Source organism: Cyrtonyx montezumae, unplaced genomic scaffold, assembly GCF_038088225.1.
Source record: "Cyrtonyx montezumae isolate F1298 unplaced genomic scaffold, pur_monq_1.0 scaffold_2, whole genome shotgun sequence".
NCBI classification, from domain to species: Eukaryota; Metazoa; Chordata; class Aves; order Galliformes; family Odontophoridae; genus Cyrtonyx; species Cyrtonyx montezumae.
Genome location: NW_027071936.1, coordinates 32079939 through 32104506, shown reverse-complemented (window position 1 = coordinate 32104506; position 24568 = coordinate 32079939). Strand labels below are relative to the sequence as shown.

Genomic DNA, 24568 nt, shown 5'->3' with positions numbered 1-24568 from the left:
GATAAGACAAATGATTAATCCCTGGCACTACATTCTCAGAGCCATATCCCAAAAGGCACAGGCACATTTACTTCCAGCCTGGAGCAGCCCCAAACCCCACAGTTTGTCAGCAACGCCAGGGCTGTGGTGTGGATGCCAAACTCAGGCAGCACCACATGATAGTAATGCAATTGTGAGGATTAGAGACCTAGCCAACAGCAGGACTGCATCTTTGCCTGACAACACATGTGGGGGGAAAAGAAATATCTCCAAACCTCAAGCTGTGGATGCTTTGGACAAGTAGGCTGAATGTGCTTTCACATCAACTCCAAAAATTTTTGCTTTCTTGATACACTGCCTGTAACTCAGTAACTGAAATAATGCTCACATCCGTGTAAAACCACCACCATTGGTGAAAATGGCTGATATGCTGAGAATCATGTACAAGTGGTGTTCAGATGAGGAACACTAATGGTTTCTGAGTCCAGGCGGTTCTTTTCTGAAATCTTATTCTATAAAAAAATAGTTTGTTGTTTTTCTGCTTTCTGCAATGACATCTGAAGGTGTTGCTTCCTCTTGATAACTAACAGAGCAATTTCAGAATTCTGTGACTTACATGGAGAAGTTTCTCTGCTGATGACGCAAACTGTAAACAGGTAAAAATCTGTGATTGGAGTAAAAAGATAAGCTACTGGTTTTACACCTGGAGGATAAGAAAAATGATAAATCCTACTCAAGCAGGGACACTTGCTTAACAGACAGGGCCGAGTTACAGTATTATTTTTCAGATGGTTAACTCTGTATCGCTTCATCTTGCTTTTGACTGGGATGATATAACTGAATCCCTGTTCAGATTATTTTACTATTTGTCAGCGTATCAAACTGTATATTTGTTCTGTCTTTAATTCATAAATGTTCACGCTGTGCTCTCTGCCACTTGATAGTGCACATTCTTCTTGAACACCTGCTGTCAAATGTATCATGTTTTTTCTTGTCATCTTTCACAATGCTCCAGGTCTTGAGCAAGACTGACATGGCAGAAGGGTTGTATAGACTGATGTTTAAAAATCTATGAAGAATGTGAAGACTTTCAGTAGGGAACTGATAAAAGGTGAATGCAGCATTTTGCAGGGGCTAGTCTCCAATAATATCTAATAAAATTCTGTCTGCAAATGAGACTTTACAATAGTGGGTATACTATAAGCTGAGGAAGAAAACTACTCCACCCCAAGTGCAATTGTAGATGTTGTGTAATGAGAGCTGAGAATAATCTGCACAAATCTTGGGAGACGTACAAGGGTGGTGACCAACAAACAAGTCATCAAAGAGGGGAGCTGGTTAGAGATGTTGGCATGTGCTGATGGTGGTGACAGACGTTGGCACAGGAGGAAGAAGGTGGGGAGGAGGAAGAGTGTGAGGAAAGGGGCTCTTGGCATGAAAACAGCAGTATCGCTTGACTCAGGAGCCTGTGATTACAAGACTCCAGCCTTGTGACATGGCACATAAGTGTGTCACCTGAAACAGTGAGGCTCCATGTTGCCTCCTGAATAAGCTCATTCCAGATGGAGGGGGAAGAAAAACCTTGCAGAGCAATAATATTTAGATCTCTACAAGAATATGATTTTCAAGTGCTTAATGCTGACACAAATGTTTTCCCTGCCTCCATTTTTCCCCTTAGTACCTTCAAATCTTGCTTAATTAATCCATGGTTGCACAAAGGTTCTGGCAGCCTGTTTGAAGAGCATAGATGAAGTTTCCTTACCCAAAACTTAAGAAGATTATAAGATTCTAAGTGCTTCCTGGCATGTTGCATTTGAATCTTGACTTCCCCTGGCACAAAGTAGGAATGAAAATTTCACACATGGAGTTGAGACTTGAAATATAGGTGAAGCATCTTTATGGGAGCTGACTTTGCTCCTGGATGATGGCTCCAGAACATCCTTTCATTGTTATTAACAAATTCACTTCCTCAGCCTATCTCTTAGCCCCAATGTTTTCCTCCCTTGAAATACATCTGTCCTGACATGTGAACTGAAAAGATCTCAGAAATAGTTATACAGGAGGAATATGACTTCTAAATGCTTTACATATGTTTAAATACTCTAATGATGAAAGTCAAAAGATTTGCATTACTAAATTAGATTACAAGATATAAAGTACCTCTCATGTTCAGGAGTTCGTATAAGTGGGGACCACAACCATGGTTCATAAATAGCAGTCATTAATTCAAGTTGGGAGGATTTAGTTACAAAGGAAACAGATTGTTCTGTTATTTCCAGTTCTCTTATTTTCTTCTGTGGTCTAATCCCATTGGACTCCAAATGCAGGATTAAACTTTTTAGTTGTGTTTTTTTTCAGGTTCTATATTAATAAAAAAAAAGAAAAAAGCATATACTTGAAAGAAAATGTCTTAAATTTAGTAAAAAAAAAAATCTGCTCCTACTTGTGGAGATTGATTACAGCAGAGAACATGCAGTAACATTAATTCTCCAGATGAACTTCTGTTACCTGCTGAACCTACTTGCTATCTCTTATACACCTTAAATATGCAGTTTACTGTGCAGCTTATGCTTTGCTACGTAATTCACTTTGCTATGAAACTTTTTGTCAATGTTTTCTATGTTTCCTGGTATTACATTTATGTTATGTATGCAGTTTTATTGAAAGATCCAATCAAGAAAATTTTGGTGAATGTGGGTGTAACTGAAGAAGTATGTCAGTATTTTTTCCATCACAAGAGAAAGCTCATTTGCTGCGGGTGCTTCTAGCAGTGTTAGAATTCTGTTTTGTTTGACAATATAGTTACTGAAATGGCCAAGCATTCTTTGAAAAAAGCTAACTATGTTGAGAGGGGAAGAAAAGAAAAAAAAAGGAAAAGAAAAAGAAAATTAGCAAAGCCCTAGGGTTAATTCTAGTTCATTCTTAACAGGAACCTTTCCTGGCTTTGCATATTTAGGTTTTGTTTCCTGAAATAATTATCTTCATAATTGGACACAAAATACACATTTTTGAACCATCTGTCTTTTCTAGTGCTATATTTTGAAGTAATAATCTATTTTAATTAGTACAGAATTTAAGCATTTCTTTTTCAAAGGGCAATAGCTTCTTCTTAATTAAAGTGTGTTTTTATTATTGATGATACTGTGTATTACTTGATGATTATCTTGCTTTCCTGAGTGCTGTTGCTCCTCTGGAGAATATTGTATGTTTTTACTACTCAAAACCCTTTGGTGTGTGGGCACTCAGACCCCTTTCATAACTGTTGTGGTAACAACAGAAAATAATATAAACTTGCAAAAGAATGGCATTATGGCATGAAGTATTCTGGTTTCTACCAAAACCCCAATTACTTAATTTTGTGCCCTTCCTGGCCTACATAAATTATGCAATCCTCACATCTCCACATCAGTGAATTATGTAGCTCTGCACACACATCAATTAATTTTGGCTCCATCAACTTCCCACCTTCAGTGTGCTCCTACCCTCAAATCAGTTCTGCATCTCCCAGCCGCAAGCAGTTAATTTTGTACTCCTAGCAGCTCCTATCTGCCTGAACCTGCAGCCTTGTTTCAACTCTTCACCCTCCCCCAGCTGCCTCTCCTTGCACAGCCAAGCCCTGCTCCTCCTGCTGCTGCCACTTTCTCTTGCCAGACTTCTCTGGCTTGGCAGTGAGGGTCAGTTCCAGGTGGCTTCATCTCCAACCCATGATCGGTGGTGGATCCCCAGGCTGCCCTACCCACCACACCCTCTGGGCAGTGGAGCTGGGCCAGAGGTTACTTAGATGTGCTTTTCTCTACCCATGCCATTTCTAGATGGCAAGCTGCAAGCCTGAAGCTTCATCATCTGGGTCAGCCTGTAAAAGTCATAGTGTGCTTGGAGCAACCATCTCCAAAACTCGTCTTTACTTCTGCAAGTGAAATGGGTCTGACGAAGACAATTGTGCTATAGCATCCAGTAAGGGCCTTGGTGGTAACAGTGCTGTGTCTGTCAGCACAAAACATCAGATCAAGCTTCAATAAGCATACCAGGAAGAGCTCATTTTCTTCCAGAAGAAATTTCAAACAGTGCAAAAATAGGGAAAGAGGTACCTTGTTCCTTTAGTGCCATGCTGTGTGCAGCTCAGTTCTGATTCTGTGAGAAGAACGTTGAGTTTGTCTCAACATCTATCCCAAGAGGCTAACAATATGTCTGCAGATGAGAATGGCCTCCTCTTGCCATTGCCTTCACACTCATGGGCAACACATCAGCTCTGCAATCCATCTTTGTCAACTCCCCATGCTCTTAGTTCCTCTGGAGCCTGCCAAAGGTCTAAGTGTTGGGACACTTTGGTGTTGGGTTTTCAGGGAGCAGTCTGGCCGTGCCCACGGTCTTTCAGAGTAGCCAGATTTGTCCATCTGGCTGACCTGCTATGAGCACTGGTAGAGACCAGCTCTTAGGTGGATCTACTTTTCTCAGGAGGTAGGAGAGAATTTGGAACTTCTCACAAGTGAAGTTAACAGAGCATTATCTCTCTTCTCTTTTTTGTCTATGTTTATTTAAGGAGGAAGCACTACAGAGACTGACTTGTGCTTTGTTTTGTAGGATTCCAGCACATCTGGTTATCTTGGATAAGTTTCCTATGCCTGACTGTAGCAAGAAGCATGTTTTAAACTTGGGCTTCCAACTAAAACTATATATACGAAATACAAAGCATTTGGGAAAAAATGGAAGAAATTAAAATTTGAGTAACATAGAGGAAAAGAATATATTTATCCTTTGATACCTGCAGTTTTGCTTTGCTAGAGTGGGTGCTGCATTATGCTGAGAGTCTCACAGCTGAAAGCCTACTGCCGTAGCACTTAGTCCCTACTGGTTGGGACCTTCTTTCAATTGAACTTTTCACTGTCCTGCTTGCACAACTGCTGTGAACATTTGTTCGTGTGAGCTAAGTTGTCTCTAGAAAATGTTCTAATTGTCTAGGCTTCCTGATTAAACCTGCCTTGATTTGAAAGAGGCTTACTACTATACTCTTGTGAGCATTTCGTGTTTCTTCTAAATTGTCGAATTAGCTATGGGCATTTCCTTAACAGTATGCAGAATGCAATTGCAGTGTAATTCCTCTTCCTCCAAGCCTAGTCTTGAAACATGCAAATTTCTCTTTCAGGTGTGTTGGCAACATCCTGATGTGCGGATGGTTTAGACCCCAAATTACACACTGGTTGAATTATCATCTGTGTGTTGAGTTCTCAGTGAATATACTGAGAGTGTTGTGGCAAGTAGCACAGTCTGATAAGGAAGTACTGGTGGATGGCTCGCTTCTCAGTCTCTTTTGTAGGGGATCCAGCATTGGTGCTTACAGAGATGGGATATGGGGCTAGATATGGGCCTTAAGTCATCCCTTGCTATGTTCTTAGCTAGGCCAGTGAAACACATGGCAGTGCTGTGTGCTTTCTGCTAAACATTTTCATGTTCTGTTTTAAAAATAACAAGACATCTCTTAACATTCAGGATACATTTTTCCATTCTGAAGCACTACAGCAGTCTTTTTAAAGAAACTCTAGGAAGGGTGTTAACTTGATCAATGCTGTGCAGGAAGAAAAGCTCTTTCCTACTATTTTTTCAGCATGACTTTCACTGACATGATCAGGCTGGGAAAAGACTTATTGGCTGACAGCCCAGGACAGCCATGCAATATCTCCAGTCATCTGAAACTCTAACTACTCTGCCCAAGGGAGAACCATAACATAAAAACAATTTAGATTACATACTGAATCTTATAAACATTGTCTAGATATTTAAAAAATAGTTTTTAAATACTGTTTAGGTGCATTTGCTCTGCGCTTTTTGTTTTCTTCAAATGTCAAGTCAGAAAGGCTGGGAGAGTTTTAATTGTTTTTACAATAAATTGTTTTAATTTTAAAAAATCTTGGAGATATGTAAAAATACAGGGAAATAAGCTTCCTCTCATCTCATAAATCTAAGGACTTGGCTTCTCCCGTGTATCAGACATAATTGTTTTATTTATAGGTAGTATTTACTTATTGACCCAGTCCAGAAACCATAGAAGGAAAGAAAGCTTGCTTGGAGTGGGCTTCCAGAAGCCTTAGGACTGTCACCAGCACCAGACTGAGGAGAGCTTGGCTTCATCGTGCTGAGCCTCAGGGATAGAGTTTTCACAGCCTCATCAGTGACCTGTCCCAGGGATGGACTTCCCAGGAGAAAGAGGGGTTTCCTCCTGTCCAGGCAACCCTCCAGCTGCTCTTTGTGGCAGTGGTTCCCTATATGTGTATGAGGCTGCAAAGCTGGATCCTGCCCTTGTAACTATTCATTTGCTGAACTTTCAGCTGCTTTGTGGCACAGGAGAAAGGTTCTTCCAGCAATCCAAAGCTGATACCAACATGTATTAAACTGCTATTTTTGCAAGTGTCTGCTGCTTTTACCTCCTTTTTTGAAGATCATCACTGGCTGTTTAGAATTATCTTACGGTGTGTGAAAAATGCAACATCTTGGTAAAATGTGTGCAATGCTAGTAATGTGGGATAAGTCAATATGAATACAGGATGCCAGCTTTACTTCAGTTTTCTTTTCTCCTGCTTGTTGTCTTGACTGAAGATCTGAACTTGGGAAATGTCCATTGCCACCTCTCCTTTTGCCAAGCCCTAACATTCCAGCACACCTTGCAACAAGCCTAAAATTATTATTTTAGGAAAATGACTATAGTTCCTTTATGATGCCTTTTTTCCATAAACTGATATTTCACGAACTGAATAGCTTTACTGTCTTTTCAGTGAATGATATATTGCAGTGTAAGAGAGCAATCTCTCTAGTACATAGTTTGATTGTTCTTGTGCAGTTTCTTGCTTCTCCTGAATTTTTTTGGGGGGGTTTTGTTGTTGTTATTGTTTTTAATTCACTTATGGTTTTTACTTTCTTAACATAATGTGCCATTTGTTATAACATTTTCTGTGACATTTTCCTTGCAGGCTTTGCTGAGACCAGGAAGAATAGACAGGATTATCTACGTGCCTTTGCCAGATGCAGCCACTCGTGAGGAGATCTTCAAACTTCATTTTCGGTCCATGCCAGTGAGTGAGGAAATCTGCTTAGCAGAGCTTGTTCAGCACACCCACAAGTATTCAGGAGCAGAGGTAAAACTTTTTGTATGGCCCCAGAGCCATTGCACAAAATGGTGGTTTTAAAATTGAAATTAAATGTCATCCAGGTACAATTCCTTGAGTCTTTTCAAAATGGTCTGTGTAGGTGACAGGGAGTCATAAAAGAGACTGACAGAGAACACTATGATTTCTGTGTTTCTGCTCAGAAGGCAGAATATCAGTGTTGATTGGTTGTTTTTGTTTGTGTTTTTTTTACCTCCAAAATCCCCATCACAGTACTGCTGCCAGAGAAAGGGCCTTTTACAGCATGAGTCTTAGTAAGGTCCTCCCTTCATTAGGATGTGCTGCCAGAAGGAACTCAGGGAAATGGAGGCAAGTGTCCCCAACTGCCTAGACATTTCAAATGCATCTCCCTAAGGATCTTTTGCATTTAGGATTGTAGTGAACAGCTTCAGATTGAAGGAGGAGTGAGGTGATTGTCAGACATTGCAGGGGAATTGCAGAGGAGTCACTGGTCACTTCAAGGCTCATGTTCTCCTATTCTGTATAGTCAAGAGCTCACAGCAGCACTTGTAGCTCACTGCTATTAGTTAGTTGGTGTCTGACAGTGGATGTCAGACAGTTATTTCCTGTCCTGGGTTTGGAGAGAAAATAATTCAAATGCTGCTGCAGTTATAGTTAGCATTGATACGTTAGCGGTCACCACTGCACTCCCCGAATATTATTCATGGTAGTGCCTTATAAAAGAATATTTTGTTATTTCCTCATTTTGATTAATTGAAATTCATTAATTACTTCAGAACATCGAAGAATGTTATTTAGTTTGCCAATGAAACTATAGTATGAAATACCAGAGTTAAAGTTTGAACTTCACTGTAGTCGGTCTTATTGTATGCATTATCATACCACCTCTAATTACATAGTCACCTTTCTACTTTTTCCAAAGCAGAATGGAAAATGCAGTTGCCTTAGTTCACCCCATCTTTTTGTGTGCTGCTTACAATTGCAAGGAAATAAACTGAACTTTTTTCTCGGTCCAAAGGAGAGAATGACTGAAGTGCTTGTATGACTCCTGTAATCCTGATGGCTGTTCTCAACTGGCTACTAGTTACTCTGTTAGTCCTAGGCAAGACTTCTGCTTGCTCAGCTGCCGCAGTGCTGGTACCTTTTACAGAGCTGTATTGCCCACAAGCAACCTCTGACAGGTGAAGGCACTGGGGAGAGTGTGCAGATGCCCTTCTCCAAGTCAAAGGCATGGGGTCAGACCTCAACATGTGCAGCTGTACGTGCAACTGTAGCATCCAGCCTCCTGGAACAAGCCTGAAGGCTGGTCTGTGTAAGGGCAGAGACCAAAGTCAAATCCACTGTGGCCTTTCTCCTCCACAGCACAGGACAAACCATGCCCTGAGAACAAGCAAATGATGCAGTGAGTGGAGCTGTTTTGTGTGGGACTTCTATTTGCAGCTGAAAGTGGGATTTTATGACGGAGAGAAAAAAAAAAAACGCAATCCAGTAATGAATTTCCTATTGAGGGCTAAAATATTGGTCTAGAGAACTGTTGCAGCTATACTACCTCAGCACTGCAGATTGGTGACTTAAAACTTTACTGTGTTTTTACCCTGATGTCAATGATAAGACTTTTACTGCCCTGGGAAAATACGTTTGCTTCTGGCCAAGTTATAAGCCTCCAAAAACATAAATATAAACATATCTTCGGTTGTGTATGGAAACTGTTTTCTTACCAGGCAACAACTGTAATGCTTGTATTTCAGAAATTCCAAGCATATGGGGATTTCCTTTGGATCTGGGTCAGCCGAGTCTCTAGCAGTGAATTCTTGTGCTTAGCTTAGATAATGAGTTGCAAATGTCTTGATGCTGGCTTTGTACAGAACCAAAAATAAGTTAATGGGTCATTGAGTACAACTACAGACTAGTTGCAGGGGAAAAAAAGCCTGCCTGTTTCTAATATGGCATTTCTTATGAATTTTGTACTTTGGCATCCTGCAAAGAATTGTAATAATTGAGATGTAAAGAGTAAACACAGAAAAATCCTCAGTCAGTGTTCCTTGGAAGAATATATAAAAAGTTTTGATAGTTGGCACTCACAGTGGCCAGTTTCATTAAAGCCTTTTCTTCCTAGTGTCTTCAGCTTCCCAGCTTTACAAATAGTTTCCGCTGTTGAATGGCAAGTTCCCACTCCACTGTTATACCCTTTGTTTAGAAAAAGAAATGGAAAATGCTTGGTTTTGTGACTAGAAGGTGCTGTATGAATAGTTTTGAAAAATTGAATCAACCTACGATGAAATGAATAGTTGAGTACACATAGTTCAGTATGTGCGTATTTTTGCCTGTCAGCACTTATGACCAGTTATCTCTATTCACCTGCTGGATATATGTTTATATTAACGAGTGCATTGAAGATCCATCAAGATAGCAAAATAGGGTGTTTACTTCCCAGTTTCATTTGAGAGAAGATGGAAGATAATTAATGACAATGAACTAGAATTTCCTTCTCTCATGTGCAAGTGAAGGTTCATGTGAATATCATGATTGATGTAGTTACCTTTTGTTGTACCAATTGAATAGGTAAAGCAAAGCCTCAGCTTTTTAGGACTATTTGAGTTTGATCTTTACTTCCTGGCTCTTCTGAAATGCATGGTGATATCTTAATAGCTCTGCTTTGCAGTGGTGGTCAGGAAGCCTGCTCTTCTTCATGGATACCTGTAAATCAGGATAGTGAGAGTGAGTTTCTAGACATTTCTGAATTGTGAGGTTTGGCCTTGGAACCAATATCAACACCAAGAAGAATACTCTATCCTTTAAGGCAACTTCTTTGGCTGCATCCTCGCCTTTTCCCTTTCCCAGGACTGCCTCAACCTCTGGTTAGCACTGTGGAAGTCACACACTGGATAGGAATGCTAGCTACAAGGACAGTTCTGGTGTAATCATACAGCCCTTACATGCTGACGAGTGGGTTTCACCGCTGTTGGTAGAACAGCCAAAACTGGACTTTCCCCAACTTTTTCTAGGAAATTTCCACTCAAGGCCATGCCCAGGTGACTGATTCCTGGCATGGTTCACCCGGGATGCTGCACTGTGTCATGCCATGCCATGTCATGCTATCAGCCTTGCTGTCATTTCCTGACACCATGGCATTAGCAAGGAGCCCTCGTAGGCATCTCTAGTCCTTGAAAGTAATAAAAATGGTTAGAGCAACAACTGACTTGTAACACTGAATCTCTTATAAATTTAATTCTTATTTTATCTTATTGCATTTTATTTTGAGCTAAATTTCTCCTCTATAGAACTGAAGATAATTTGTAATGGCTTTGAGATGTCTTCACTCAGAGATTGTTCAATCTGGTCACAGTTTTTTCCTAGAGCGTTTTCAGTGCCATTCCTCATGTGGAGAAATTTTATCTGGTTGATGTCTCACCATGTTTCTATAAAGTGATTAGTTAAAACACGGACGTGTTATGTTTCAAATTGCCAATAATGTGAGTTATCTCTGGATCTCATTTGTTTTCTTTCATGATGTCACTACGGCCATCTTGCATTATAAAAGATGAGCCATCAAAAAACTCAGAGATTCACCTTTTTCATTTTGGGTTCAGATTAGGTTTATCATACATGCTGGCCTGAGATCTGTAGTCTCAGTCCGTCTCAAAGACATATGAGGAACAATTGAGGGAACTAAAGTTCCTAGTCTGGGAAAGAGGAGGCTCAGGGAAGACTCTGTCACTCTCTACAACTTGAAAGGAAATTGCAGCAAAGTGTGCCAGTCTCTTTTTTCAGGTGACAAGTGGTAGGATGTGAGACAATAGCCTCAAGCTGTGCCAAAGGAGGTTTAGATTGGGTATCAGGAAGAATTTCTTCATAGGGAGAGTGGCAAGGCAGTGGAGTGGACTGCCCAGGGAGGTGGTAGAGTTCCTGTCTCTGGTGATATTTAAGAGATGTGGGGATATGGTTCTTGGGGGCATGGTTTAGCAGTGGGCTTGCATTGTTAGGCAGTGGTTGAACTTAATGGTCTTAAGGGTCTTTCCCAACCTGAGCAATTCTATGATTCTAAAATGCTTCATAGTGCAAGCAAGAACAAAATTATGTGGCCAGTGTCTGTTAGGAAATTGCTTAATTTCTGTAATTTCATAATTAAACATTGTTGCAGAAAAGAAAGGTTGTAACTGTCACATGTTCACCTAGAGGAAAGACAGTACCCTTTATAAAAGGCAAAAAAGAAAAGAAAAAAAAGTATAATTTGCCCTTAAAAATTAAATGGAAGGAGTATACCTTCAGATCTTCGGAGTTTTCTTTGTGAAAAGGAACGAGAAAGGGAGTAAGACCACCATAGGAAATTTCACCACTACCGAGATAGTTTATTCCATAAGTTGATGTTTAAAAAAAGGAAAATAAACCAGGTAGAGTGAAGAACTTTCTCTAATTGTTTGAACCCCAGCCACATTATGATTTTGTCACAGTTCAGAAGGCAATAAGAAAGGTTTTAGGAAGAAGCTGAAACCAAGTATTGAGTTCTTTTGAGTTTAAAGTTGTTTAGAAATAATAAAGCAAATTAAATATTCTTGATTAGGGTATATTCTTAAGATAAGTGTCTTATAAAAATAGGCTGATGTGACTGACTTTTTAAATTGGTGGAAAACAGGTCATGGTGAAAGCAGAGTCTGACATTGTTTCTATAGCATTATCAGTTTCCATGCTTACAGGAAACAATAGTAAAGTGGGAATCTGGGAACCTGTAAATCTTTCACTGGTTTTTAGTCAAAGTAGAGTAGTTAATGTAAAAAATATCTTTCTCACTTTGCAATAACTCTTGATGGGAACACAATGGGAAAAAAGAAGTCTAATGAAGGTTTGCTGTGGCTCAAATGAGTGCACATTTGATGCCAAAAAAAAATATTTGCAGGAGCACACTAGCTCTAATCAACTGAAGCCTTTGCCTATTAAAATATTTATTTCAGAGCATGTATGTTCTTGTTTACCGGATACAGACATATTACAACTATAAATTTAAAAGAAAGAAAACACCCCAAACATCCAAAACCAAAGCTCCTCTTTTTCTCATATAAGAAGCCACTAACTACAAAAGAAGTGAGGCTGTGTTCCATCATAGGCATACAGGAAGGTAAACAGTGTTTCAAGAGAGTGGGAGGAAACAGTCTGTTGTTTAATTAAAGTACATCTACAATAAGCACAAGGGGTTAGATATAGAGAAAGCAAGACATCTGACGAATTAGGTTGTATTGTCTTCTTCATATGTAGATTTCCATGAAGCAAAAGATCTTCTGGACTTCAGGGAAAGACTTTCTAACATTTTTAAATAGCAATGGATCCATCAATCCTTTGTGTGGTAGCCTGTAAAGACAGACTTTAGGGAATGAAGACAACAACAAAAAAAAAAACCCTAAAATAAAACATAATAGAGAAGAGTGACTCTGTGACACTGGAAATCATGTCCTGGCTAAAGCTCATGGTTTTCATTTTTAAGCACAAATGTGATTTTATTCTTTTATGCTTAGTTATAGTAGATGCAGAGCATGTTCAATTCCCAGTCAGTTCATCAGCTGTTGAAGGTGCTTGACATGTTGTGCCTTGGGACTCAGCCCTCCAGTTCTGAACTTGCAAGATATCACACACACACACATACAAAAAAAAAAAGCTTGTGTCTCATTGTAAATACGTGGTTTGAAAATGTGCTTTGTTAGTTAAAGTATCTGTGGCTGAAGTGGCTCTGGCTTGAGTCTGCCAGGCAGCCTTTCCATGTGAAGAAGTCCTGCTTTGCTCTGCGCTGAAGTGTAGCGTTATCCTGTGTGATGAGGGATGCTGTCACACTGAAATGCAGCAAGATTAAGACCTCAGATGAACCTCTGAAGTTTCTCTTGGATTGATGCAGAAGATCTATTAATTCATATCAGTCATTGAAAAGTGAACATTTTTGTGTGGGTGGGTGTGGAAAAGAGACTCAGCCTTCATCCAATATGGGTAATATGGGATCACCACCTTCCTACACATGTTTATCAGCACCAAGGATGTGTTTGGCACAGGTGGCTGGAAGGTGAGGAAATACCTGGCATTCAAGATATTTTCCGAATGTCAGTGCTTTGGATAAACGAGATGAATCACTTGAAAGGAAATAACTAACTACACAGGACTTCCCATGGGATTTTGCTTACTGCCGGTCTTGCAAGAACCTTGTACGTGCAGAATGTGCTTGGACAGACTGGAAACCAGGGCAGTGTGAGTGCCTGGGTAATCACTCAACAGCCCGAGAGTGTCATGGCATTGTGCTCCGTCTCCCCCATCTCCTTTTCAGCTGCTTCAGAGAGATCTGGTTCCGTTCTGGGTTTTTCTGAGATGGGGCTGGGGGTCAGCAGCATTGAGTGGGTAGATTTCCTTCATGTCTTGTCTCAGCCAGAGCCCAAAAAAGAACTGTGTTCATCCTGTGTGCGTTCATCCCACCAGTATATAAAACAGGGCTGACAATTAGCATGTTTATGTAAAACATAGGGCTTGGTATACAGAGGAGTGTTTGCGCTGAAATTTATGCATGGCTTGCTCATCTGGGAAAGAACATTTTATCTTTCAGCGAGATAATGATTTGCTAATAGTTCAATCAGAGGAGATTTAATACATCTGGCTGAAGGGACAGTAGCGTTTCCAAAAAGGTCAGCCCCATTAACAGCTCAGGAGGGTACTGTCGGTGCTGCTTCCTAAACAACTCAAAGAGCTGCAGTCCTTAGAGGAACGTCGGGAGAATGCCAGAGGGAATTCGAATGAGCCCCCGAGTGTGTCCCAAACAGCTTTTAGGTATAAAATGTCTCCAGCTTCTCAAACCTGTGACTTAAGTCCAAAGAGCTGAAAGTTTGGATTCTGTGAATGATGAACTGCCTGGGGGTCAGGGAAATTAGGGCTAATTTCAGTATGTTTTTTTTCCTCCTTTGTCACTTGTGTCTCCATTAATTATTTTAATGGCATTGTCTGCCTGGGTTCTGTACATGGATACTTGTATCTGCTTTTACTTTCACTGTGGACTTGAAGGGCTGGTTCCTGCTGTATGCCTGTCTGGAGTGAGGAACAGCAACCTGAGCGTTAGCCATGCAAGAAGCAAGCAATGCTCTGCTGACGGCGTGGCTCGCTTCTGATGAACTTCTATGAAGCCACTGCTAAGAGCCACAGTTTCACCAGAATGGCCAGAGCTGCAGGACACAGCCACTGCTGAGCTGCAGCTCGCAGAGGGCAGTATGCTGCCAGCACTGCAGGGGCTGCTCAGCTGTCACTGCCTTATGAAGAGGCTCTGTGACTGATACTCTGTCAGCCAGCTTCCCTTGCCCTCTGCTCTTGCCTGTGACTCTGCTGCTTTCTTGTCCTGGTTTTGGCTGTAATTCCTCGTAATGGAAAAACACGTTGGTCTTTTAAAAGCAGATGGGAATTCATTCTGAAGGAAAAAATATGTCTCTTTAGGCTACTGCTATTGTTTTCTTTTAGTTTTATTTTTTGCCTGTGAGTTATTTCCAGCAACAGCTAATTTAATTCATTCTTCATTTTTATTTTTTCCCAATCTGAAAGAGAGGATTATTCATCAGTAGTTTATGTCACACACTTTCCGTATCCCGATAACCACAAATGTAGGTATATAATGTTGAGAGTTAAAACAGCATTTGCAATCGTCAGGAAGGACCTGAAAGTGTTGTTTGATTTCTGCTGTTTGAAGTGCTTGCATTTTCGTAATATAAAGGCTCAAATTAGTGCAGTGTGATTGACTTTGCCTTTAAGGAGAAAAAAAAAAAAAGTAAAAAAATTCAACAGTTTTTTTCTCAGTGACCTCTTTTTCTGATTCAAGCCTGTACTGTTGGCAACTTGGTCTCGTAAGCTATGTATTATAGTTAGAAGCTTGCTGCTTTGAGTTTGACTCAATTCATGCCCTGAAGTATAGGACAAGGTGTAAAAAATCAGAGTCAGCATTATGTCTTTGCATTTCACAGAGAATGAAATCTAGATCCTTGATTCTTGTACACCAACTTCAGAGCCAGATCCTCAATGTGTACAAATTATTATGAACACAATATGATGAAGTACATTAGCAAAAGAACTGTCCAAAGGTTTTTGTATGGTTTTCTGTGAAAACACTGGTTTGTATCCACATTTTTCATAAATAAGGGAGAAAAAAGTAAATATTCTTGCATCTCTTGCTGTTTCCCATGTCTTGAGATTAAAACATGTCTGGCTGGCCTAAATGCCTGTTATGATTTCTTTTAATACTATTCAAGGTCTGACTGTGAGACCTCAGTGCTCAGTCTGGCTTTTTCCACACATACATTTTTCCTCTTTGGACACAGTGAGGATTTTAAGGGTCTTTTCCTTGGAGGTAGCACCAAGTCCCAGTCTAGGCATCAGCTCAGCCTGGAGAGCTGCAGAGGGCTCTCTGTGTCCCTACTAAAATCACATCATCAGTCTTAACAGAATCTATCCTCCGTAAATAAGGGTAGTACTTGGACAATAAGATTCCCAAGAGTTCTGATTATTATCTTAGTTGGCATTAGGAATATTTAAATGCAGTACCCGAAGGCTAACTCAGATGGGATGTTTATAACCTACGAAAACGTACAGAGGAACACCTTGTGCTGACCTACTTGTATTCCCCAGTGTTGTGCCAGCTAAATTGCCAGCAAGGTGGAAGAAATGTTAATGAATGGCAGAGGAATAATAGAGCCTGGGAATAGAAGCTTATTAATGTAGCTGAGTATTGTTCCTGTGAATGGAGAATGTGTGTTTTAATAACAATGCTAACTGTTTACACTTCACTGAGCTGCAAAGATTGGAGAGGTGTGTGTGAACTGAAATATTTGAATATATAGTGGTATCTTTGTGTACATGTAAAATAGGATGTTTGCCTTTTGCAGTCATTGGTGAAGTAATTATTTCTTATGAAAACTTGGAATAAGCAATTAATAGATATCTAATAAAATTACTGTCTGCCCTTAGACAGTATCTTAAACACTGGATGTACTAAGTTTCAAACATAAAAGCTGTCATTATTAAGCTTCATTTGTATAGAACATGCACCAACTATTCTGCATCCAATCCTTTCTCATATCATAGAAACCAAATTTCATTTTAATAACGTAAATGTTGTGCTCATTTTGGGAGGGATGGCCACTGATAACACAGTGACTGGAGAGCTTGTTTGTTGTTGTTGTTTTAACTTTTTCACCGTGATATTCTTTATTATTTCTTGCCCAAAAAAATGGGTATCCATCACAATCTCACACACTTGCTATCATCCTTTCTTTCAAAGGAGTTTGGATAATGCATACTTAATTTTTCTCAGTGAGTTTTTTTTCGGGGAAGGAATAGTTGAAATATCAGACTTTTCCTTCTTTATCCACAAACTGTAGCGATTACTTTGTTGGAGTTGCAGGCTCTTTGGGATGATGAAGCTGTGCAGCAGGAACCCTGGAACAGGTTGAGAAGCTGATGGAGATTAAGATAGTCATGGTGCAGAAGGTGGGAATAGGGAAGCCTTCAGGTATTTGCAACCTAACTGACATTGTCAGACGGGGAGATTTGCACTTATGTCGTACAATTTCTGTTTTGAATGCATGCCTGAGCACTGGGTTTTCTTGCTAATGAGAGTTGCAGTCCTGTTGAGGAATGCACTTTAAGGGGAGCTACTCCTTAGTGTTTTTTTTTCACTTGGATCTTAACAAAGATTTTGCATTTGCATGGAACTTCAGTCTTATCCTTCAAACCATTACTTGGGGTAGAAGCTGTCAAACAGCTTCTGAGATGCTGGTGGCTTTATGCGCTATTCTTGCTCTGATTTTTGTATGTCAAAAATTGAAAGTTGTTACTTCCAATTTATCTTTTATGGTTCCCGTAAAATACATATGGAAATACATAAGGCTTTTGATTGCCTTTGGCAAGAAGGTTAAATGGTTATTGGCAGATGGAAACAGCATAGTAATAGCCCTGGAGCAAATTATTAGCTATGGTAGAAGCAATCCTGTGGAACATTTTGCTTTTTAATTAAACTGCTTGAACTATTACCAAGTTTTCAGCCAAAGCTTTTTGTCTCCTGGCTTTGAGTATCAAAACCATCAAGTATCCTCAGGTGGAAAACAACTTAGACTTTGTCTGTGACACCAAGTGTGTAGAAGAGAGCCATGGAGCTAGGCTGTCCATTTGCAGTGGAAGAAAACAGAGCAAAACCCCAGATGGCTGTGCTAGTTAATTGATCTTGACATCCCCATTGTTGGGGAGGAGAACTAAGTGTTTTGCTCAGTTTAAAAGGGTTACTTTGTATTTGTTTGATTTTGTTCTATTGTTAGTTATTATTTCAGGGCAATCGTCATCAAACAGAGATTAGCTTCACACTTCATTTCCTAGCAAGCAAAATAAATTTGTCATAAAACTAAACTATAACTATTTTACTTATGATGCACAGTGAAGCATAGAATTGGGCGGAAAGGAGTGGGAAAGTAGCAATCCATCTTGTTTTCTCCTATATGTTTTTGTCTTTCTTTGCATTATGCTGGGATAAATCAGCTTTATCTTTCTCCGAACCTTTCCCAGTGAGCTCCTGTTTGATGAAAAACTGATGAAGAAAGGGGAAAAAATGATGTACACAGCTCCTAGGCTGCCAGTATTTGCAATGCATGTTTCCAAGTGCTTGCAAGACTGTGTCAAAGAGAACCTGATTTCTCTCCAGCAGCTGCTGTCACGTGCAAGGACTGGTTCTCTTTGCTCAGCCGAGAAGGAAGGACCAAACAAAAGCAGCCAGGAGGCAGACTGTGAGAGATTTTGTTCATGACAGGTAGAAAGCATTTTCATAGAGTCATAGAGTAATTAAAGTTGGAGAAGACCACTAGGATCATCTGTTCTACCCATCAGCTCATCCACCATGCCCACTAACCATGTTCCTCAGTGCAATATCTACACATTGCTTGGAAACTTGCAGGGACAGTGACTCTTACCAGCTCTGGGGCAGCCTGTTCTGTTTCACAGAGGTAAAGTTGCTCACCCAGCAGTTTGCACCAGTGCCAGAGCGCATGGGAGCGAGCCTGCCCATATAGGCTTGGGGTTCACAGTGTGCACTATGAGTTCAGCACTTCCACAAGAAGGAAAAAACCAAAAACTGCAAACCCATGTTCCGCTTGCATTCTTGGGTCATGTGAAGAAAGGTGTTTTGGGGAAGCCCCTTGTTGGAGGACCATATATCTTGTCTGTGGCCCATCACGCACTCAGATTGCTCTCTGGGATCTTGCCATTTCTGTGGTCATTTCTGCTTATTTCCGTGTTATATGATCTGGGAGGAAGAACAAACCACACTCCTTTATTAGCGAGACAGAATTTGCAGGCAAAAGAATGCGTTTGCTAATTTAGTATAAACAAGAGAGAACAAAACTTTTCCTGATTTTGACTTTTCTAGATTAAGGCCGGAAGGCTTCATGAGAGCCAGCAGCCCCAGTATTCAAACAGTAAGCACTCCTCATAATAAGGTGTCAGTTTTCTTCTGAAGAAGGTGCTGCTGTGGTCATGATCCAAAATGGAATATAACCAGAATGTTCAAAACTGAAAACTTATTCATTTTTGACATCCACTGTTCCTAAATTTGGTTTTACTTAGATTATTTAAAATGACCTGAAACTGACTGGTGATTTTATTTGGGAAAAAAAAAAAAAAAGGAGTTTTACATTCATTAACACATAATGATACTTATGTAAGACCAGGAAAAGAAAAGCACAGAATAAGTTTATTTTCTGCAAATGCTTGGAAGTTGGAGGAAGAAAACGAACTATCTTACCTTAGACACTATCTTACCTTAGGCTAATTGTTTACTATTAAAAAGAAAGCTTGCATGCAGGAGGGAGTGTTATGTTTTGGACTTACTTCCTTGTAACTCATAAATCTTGGCTGTGTAAATGTTCAGTCATTAATTAAGGGTTTCAAATTAATCTGTTTCCTGACTGGACTTGGCTGGTTTTGCATAGTGTAGTGCTGTTGCCCAACCTCACAGTTGAGGAGCACTTTCAGATGTGTGATATGGAAGCATAGTGTTTATTGCAGAGACTTAATGAACAGCAGGCACGGTGCTGTAGGAGGCATTTCATTACAAACACTGCCAGGAAACAACCTGGTGGTATCAGAATACTTGTGCCTACTTTGATTATTCCCTTACTTCAAACAATGGCAAAAAAAAAAAAAAAGGCTGTTATGTATTGATAAACATTAGCACTGACCAAAAGTGCTGTATATCTTTTCATCAATCTGGGAAAATGTTCCATCTTTGCAGTTCAGCCAATTTACTCAGGATAACATATAATAGCCCAAGTCTCATAAGTGATGGAAAAAGATTTCAACTTTTCCTAGAGACTTTAAAAGAAATTGTTAATATTATCACTAGGACATCTTCATTGCACTCAGTTGAACTGCTCGCATAGTAAGTGTTCATTTGGGTTTTGTGTCTTACTTGCATTACCCCTTACAAATGTGTATGTATTTGTGTCTCCTTTCGTACTTATGAAGGCATAGCAGAGACTTTTCCACACATTTAATTGTTTCACTAAGGATTTTTCAGTTCACATTTGGATGGCAATGGGCAGGACATTACATATTGTACTATAAATGCCTTGATATACGCAGCTCTATCTTTGCACTGTTGAAGGTGAGTCTACCAGCTCTTCCTCTGTACTGAATATCCCTTAGCTCATGCAGTGAATTTGCTGTTAAAGAGGAAGGAGAAAAAGCTACAAACTACTCATCCAGCCAGGTCAACCTGGAGGCGTAGCACATTTTGAGGCTATTTCAAACCCAAAAATGTTTTCATTATATGTGTTCCAGCCGACTGGATGTGTACTGCAGCAGTCAGCTTCCTTCAATTCTGCATGTGCAACAGATTTCATAAATAGCTTGTCAGGTTTCTGTTCCAAGCTGTCTGGTTTGTACATGAAAGCTAGAGAAGAAGGAATTAATCATGAACACGAACAAAAAAGATCTCTAGTTAGCTATTTGAAGCCTTAGTGTTCCATTTGTGAATGCATTTTGCTGCTCTTCTTGGTCATGGAAGTGCACAGGGGTGCCACAGCCCCACAGAGCATACTCTTCCGCCAAGGAACTCGTGTATCCTCTTGCATACCTACATTACTTTCATGTATGTGTTGCACTAGGGAAAAGATTTGCTGCATAATTGCTAACTGCTAATTAGAAATTGGTCTGACCCAGTTTCAAGTTTTGAGAGGGTTTGAAGTCTGCATTTAACTCTTCAGCTGTATTTCATCACCTTTATCACTTCAGCCAAAGCCAGAATGTTAATACCAACTCATTCTGGCCTAGTCAAAGTTCGGATTATTACCCTACAGCATTTCAGAGGTTTTCATGTGCATAAAAAATTCCCTGTAACCAATGGTATTATTTAATGCACTTAAAATCAAGTACATGTTTAAGCTTGTTAAATCCAAGTGTTATTTATTTAATTCCTAAAGATTAAAATGTCTTCTAATTTAATGTATACTGTTAACTAACTAGTCAGCAGGAATAACAGAGGATGTGAGTATCCATCTTTCTTTTCCAATTTTCAATATAAGATGTATTTTTGAAGGGGTATTCTAGTGCTGCCACTTTTATGCCCCACGTTTCCTAGCAGTTCACTTCTGTGGAGCTGATTGATGCACAAACTACCACGCTCACGCTGTGTGATTACATTTTCATATGGCAAAATGATTGCCCTGTGATCGAGAAAACCTCTTGCATTTGAATTGTACCTAAGAGTTGACTTGCTTCCTGCTTCACCTAGTCCCAGGCTATGTCATTGTAAATGTACAATAAGTGTCAGGTCTTTCAGGGTGTCTTTTTGCAGTTTTCTCATTCAAGACACTACTGTATGTCAGTGAGAAGTCAGGGCCAGATGAATCTTTCTTGTTTTAGGAAGCATTTTGGAACTGAGAACAGCTCAGCTTGGCCTCAGTGCTACTGTAGGCAAGCTAAAGGTCTGCCTAACTTTTCAAAACAAGCCTGCTACTCACTTCACATCTTTCTGAAGCAGCAAGCTCATTTGAGTTGCTTCTCTAAGATTCCTGCTGTCCAATACATTCTTTCAAAACCAGTTTCACATGCTGGACTCGGCTCCAAGGATGCAGGAAGGGAATGGGCCACTGGCTTGGACAAGTGGTGGAAAATAGGCAAACTTCTGGCTGCGTGCTGTGCTAACACTATGGTCTGGATTGTTTCAGTTATAGCTTTGGTGTAGGTGTGCCCTGAGTGAATGCTGGCCTTCAGAGGAAATGCCAAACCTGTAGTCTGCCTCCAGTCAATTTATTTTTTAAAGAACTCTTACAGGAAATAAGCAGTAGTGCTCAGCACTGCGTGTTACGATGACAAGTGCATTTTATTTCTTAAATTACTTTTGACTACTTGTTAAATGCACCATGTGGAGTGGGATAGGATGGCTTACTAAAGTACAAAATACTGAATTAAGAAACTGTGGCAATAAATCTCTCTTCTGCCAATCCTGCATTTCAGTGGAAACAGTCCTGGACTTGCAGGGAGATGCTTGGATCATCTAAGAGGTTTCTTCTTTCTTGTGAATTTCATAATTAATTTGACACATCATGTTTGGTAAGAGGTAAGCTGTATTTCAAAGCCTGAACTGGAGCTGGTGTTCTGTTTTATCATTTGAAATCTGTTGTTACGCAAGGCTCAGAAGGCATTCAGCACTGTATATGGTAGCATCAATGGGCCACTTATGTAACGGGAGAAATGCCTGTGTTGTCCTCCCTAATTCCAAATGCTGCCTGTTTCTTTTGGACGTTTTTCCTCAAAAAAAAACCAAAAAAAAACAACCAAGCAGAGGACAGCAATGACAAACATGACAATCCAGTCCTTTTCCTATACATGAGCTATTTTAGTTCAGAGTTGTGGTTTTGAGCCCTCTGTGGTAGGAGGTATAATCACCTGTAAGAACTAAGGGTAGTTTTCTAGTCCATTTGCCTTATTGGACTGATTTTGCAATGTGCAGATTAAAAATCAGGACCTGCCTTCAAAAATACCATTGGGACCTTATCATAGATTGTGTCCTTGGCAGTACACACATCTGTTCCAGCACTGGGCTCCTGTGGGATGCTGCCAGTAAGTTGCAGAATGGGCTGGTATTGGTTTCACTGCCTTTTTGTTGCCATGTCATTGAAAGAGATGCTTGGAAAATCCAGCAAGGAGACTTAGAAAGTCACTAAATTAAAAAAAATAAAAAATAAATATGGAGACAAGGCAGATTTGACAAGCTTTGTTTGAATAAAGCAGGAGATACTGAAGAAGTTCATGTGGATTAAAGCAAAAGTAAAGAGAAGGAAAAGAATAACTGATTAATGAGAGAAGTGATTAGTAGAATTGAATATTCATCTTTCAGGAAATTGTAATTAATATAAAGGAATATTTGTGACAAGGAAAATAGCTAGAGATTCAGAGAGACCGTGAACAGATAAATAAGTGATGAGAAAAAAAGCAAAAACTAATATGTCAGTTCAGCTTTTTAAAAAGTGCTTAAAACTGCTGTCTGTACAAGGGCAAACAATGAGGGGAAGATAAGGTACTGGGACCAGTGACAGCATCAGGGACCATAGGAGCTGCTCTACTCTTCTCATAGTGCTGCAGCTCCTGAGGCTTTTCCACCAGAGCCAGAGCAGATCCTTGCAGCATCGTCTGATAAGTATTGCTTGTGCTGTGGTTTCTGAAGGTGAGCAAAAAAAATGTTTTTGGTGTGAAAATTGTGAACTTAGTCCAGTCCTAGTCAGTCAGGATCTGCACAGAACAGGTTGTCCCCTGCGAGTCAGAACAATAACGATAACATTTTGCAGGAATAGCAAATACACATTCATATTTGCATTATGATAACAGAGATTCTATTTTGAGGCTTGTATTTGACAGTAATAATTCATCCTCGCTTTTGATATGATTCCTGAAAGTAAGTACCTCTCTCCTACTGTGAATGCACTCTCTTGGAACTGTCTTCTTTTGAGAGCAAAAACTTTTTAGTCACTTTATCATTGAAAATTCGGAGGTTTTGTTGTACTAATGTTTAGCCTGCTGGGACATTTTACCACCAGATTTTTTTTCATAGGAAAATAGTGAGCATTTTGTTGTTGTTTGTTTCTTCTTAATACATATACAGCATTTAAGGAGCTTAATTAGCCCCAGCATGTAGGGAGAAAGAAAGCAAACAGTGTTTCAGCCATTGAGAATATAATTAACCACATTTATACAGAACTAACTGTATTACCTGTTTTTTTAATTTCTCTCTTTTCTCTCTCTTTTTTTTTTTTAATTTTCATTGTTCTTAATTTTTGTTTGTTTTTTCCAACGAAGTAGAGGCTAGGAGAGAAGGGCAGTCACAGTCTCTGTAAGAAAATGGGGGGAATGAAAATGCTTCCATGAATCTAGAATGCAGAAGCATAATGAGCTATCTCTTTATTCTTTGGCAGAGCTGAAACACTGTTCCTAAATTTTAAAGCTCTTCGACAGATGCAAAGTTTAAATTTAGACTTAGGAGTTTTGCAGTGCCTGGAAAAGCCATACAAGTTGAATGCTGCTCTCAAGGTGTAAGCATAAGATGATTGGGCCGGTCTGGGGCATGAAATCCAGACTTTTTACTGCAAATTAACACTGGATTGAACATTTTCTCTCTTAAGTATTGTTCAGTCATCCTCATTAAAAAATGATTTCCTCAATAATAATAGATTCCATGTGTAGATGCATTATGTATGTAAAACAATATGTATAAATAGAAGTAATCATACATGAAAATGCGTTTTTTGCTTTTAAGCAAATAATTACTCTTTGCACAGCAGTCTTCTGTCCCCCAAACAAGCAGAACAACAAGTAAACCTGCTTGAAGGGAAATCTGTTATTTCAAATAGTTTTCCAGATACTGCATTTTCTGAGTGCGGATGAAGCTGGTGAAGGAACTGGCTGAACAGCAGAGATCTATCAGCCACTCTTCCAAGAACAATGTGACTTTTTCAGCAATGCGGTCAGTACCACATGTCCGCATGTGCCTGACTACTAACCTTCAGGGAGACCTCAATTCAAGCCTATTGCTTGGCTTAAACAATGAGAGCAAGTTCCTCTTGATTCAAAATCCTTTACACTGGGTAGGAGTAAATGAACTCTTAAGTATGCTTACAGCTTAGCTCATGTATTTTTCGGAACTGCACTGTTGTGGTGGTACAGAAAGACTGCAGAGTGCCTCACACGCCCTCTCAGAAACACATGGGAAAAGCATTTCTTAAAGTTAGAAAACAAAAACCCTTTCTGTTTTAGAGATTTACTACAGCATTCCAACCTGTAGAAGTAACACCCAATGTCCATTTCATACAAAAAAACAAAAAAAAAAGCTATAAAAGCCAAGTTACTTTATGAAATCTATTTTTCATCTTTTGTATATGACCATGGATTGCAACAAAAGGAAAATGTCTGTGTAGTTTGCTTAAGCT

At 39.7% G+C, this 24568-nt stretch overlaps 1 protein-coding gene across 1 annotated transcript in view; it reads left to right on the top strand.

The window, feature by feature from the left end:
* AFG2A (AFG2 AAA ATPase homolog A) overlaps positions 1-24568 on the top strand; it is a 181716-nt gene that overhangs the window by 138230 nt on the left and 18918 nt on the right. The window contains exon 15 of the mRNA XM_065736027.1: positions 6942-7106. Coding sequence (XP_065592099.1) covers positions 6942-7106 — 165 coding nt within the window. The remainder of the gene's footprint in view (positions 1-6941; positions 7107-24568) is intronic.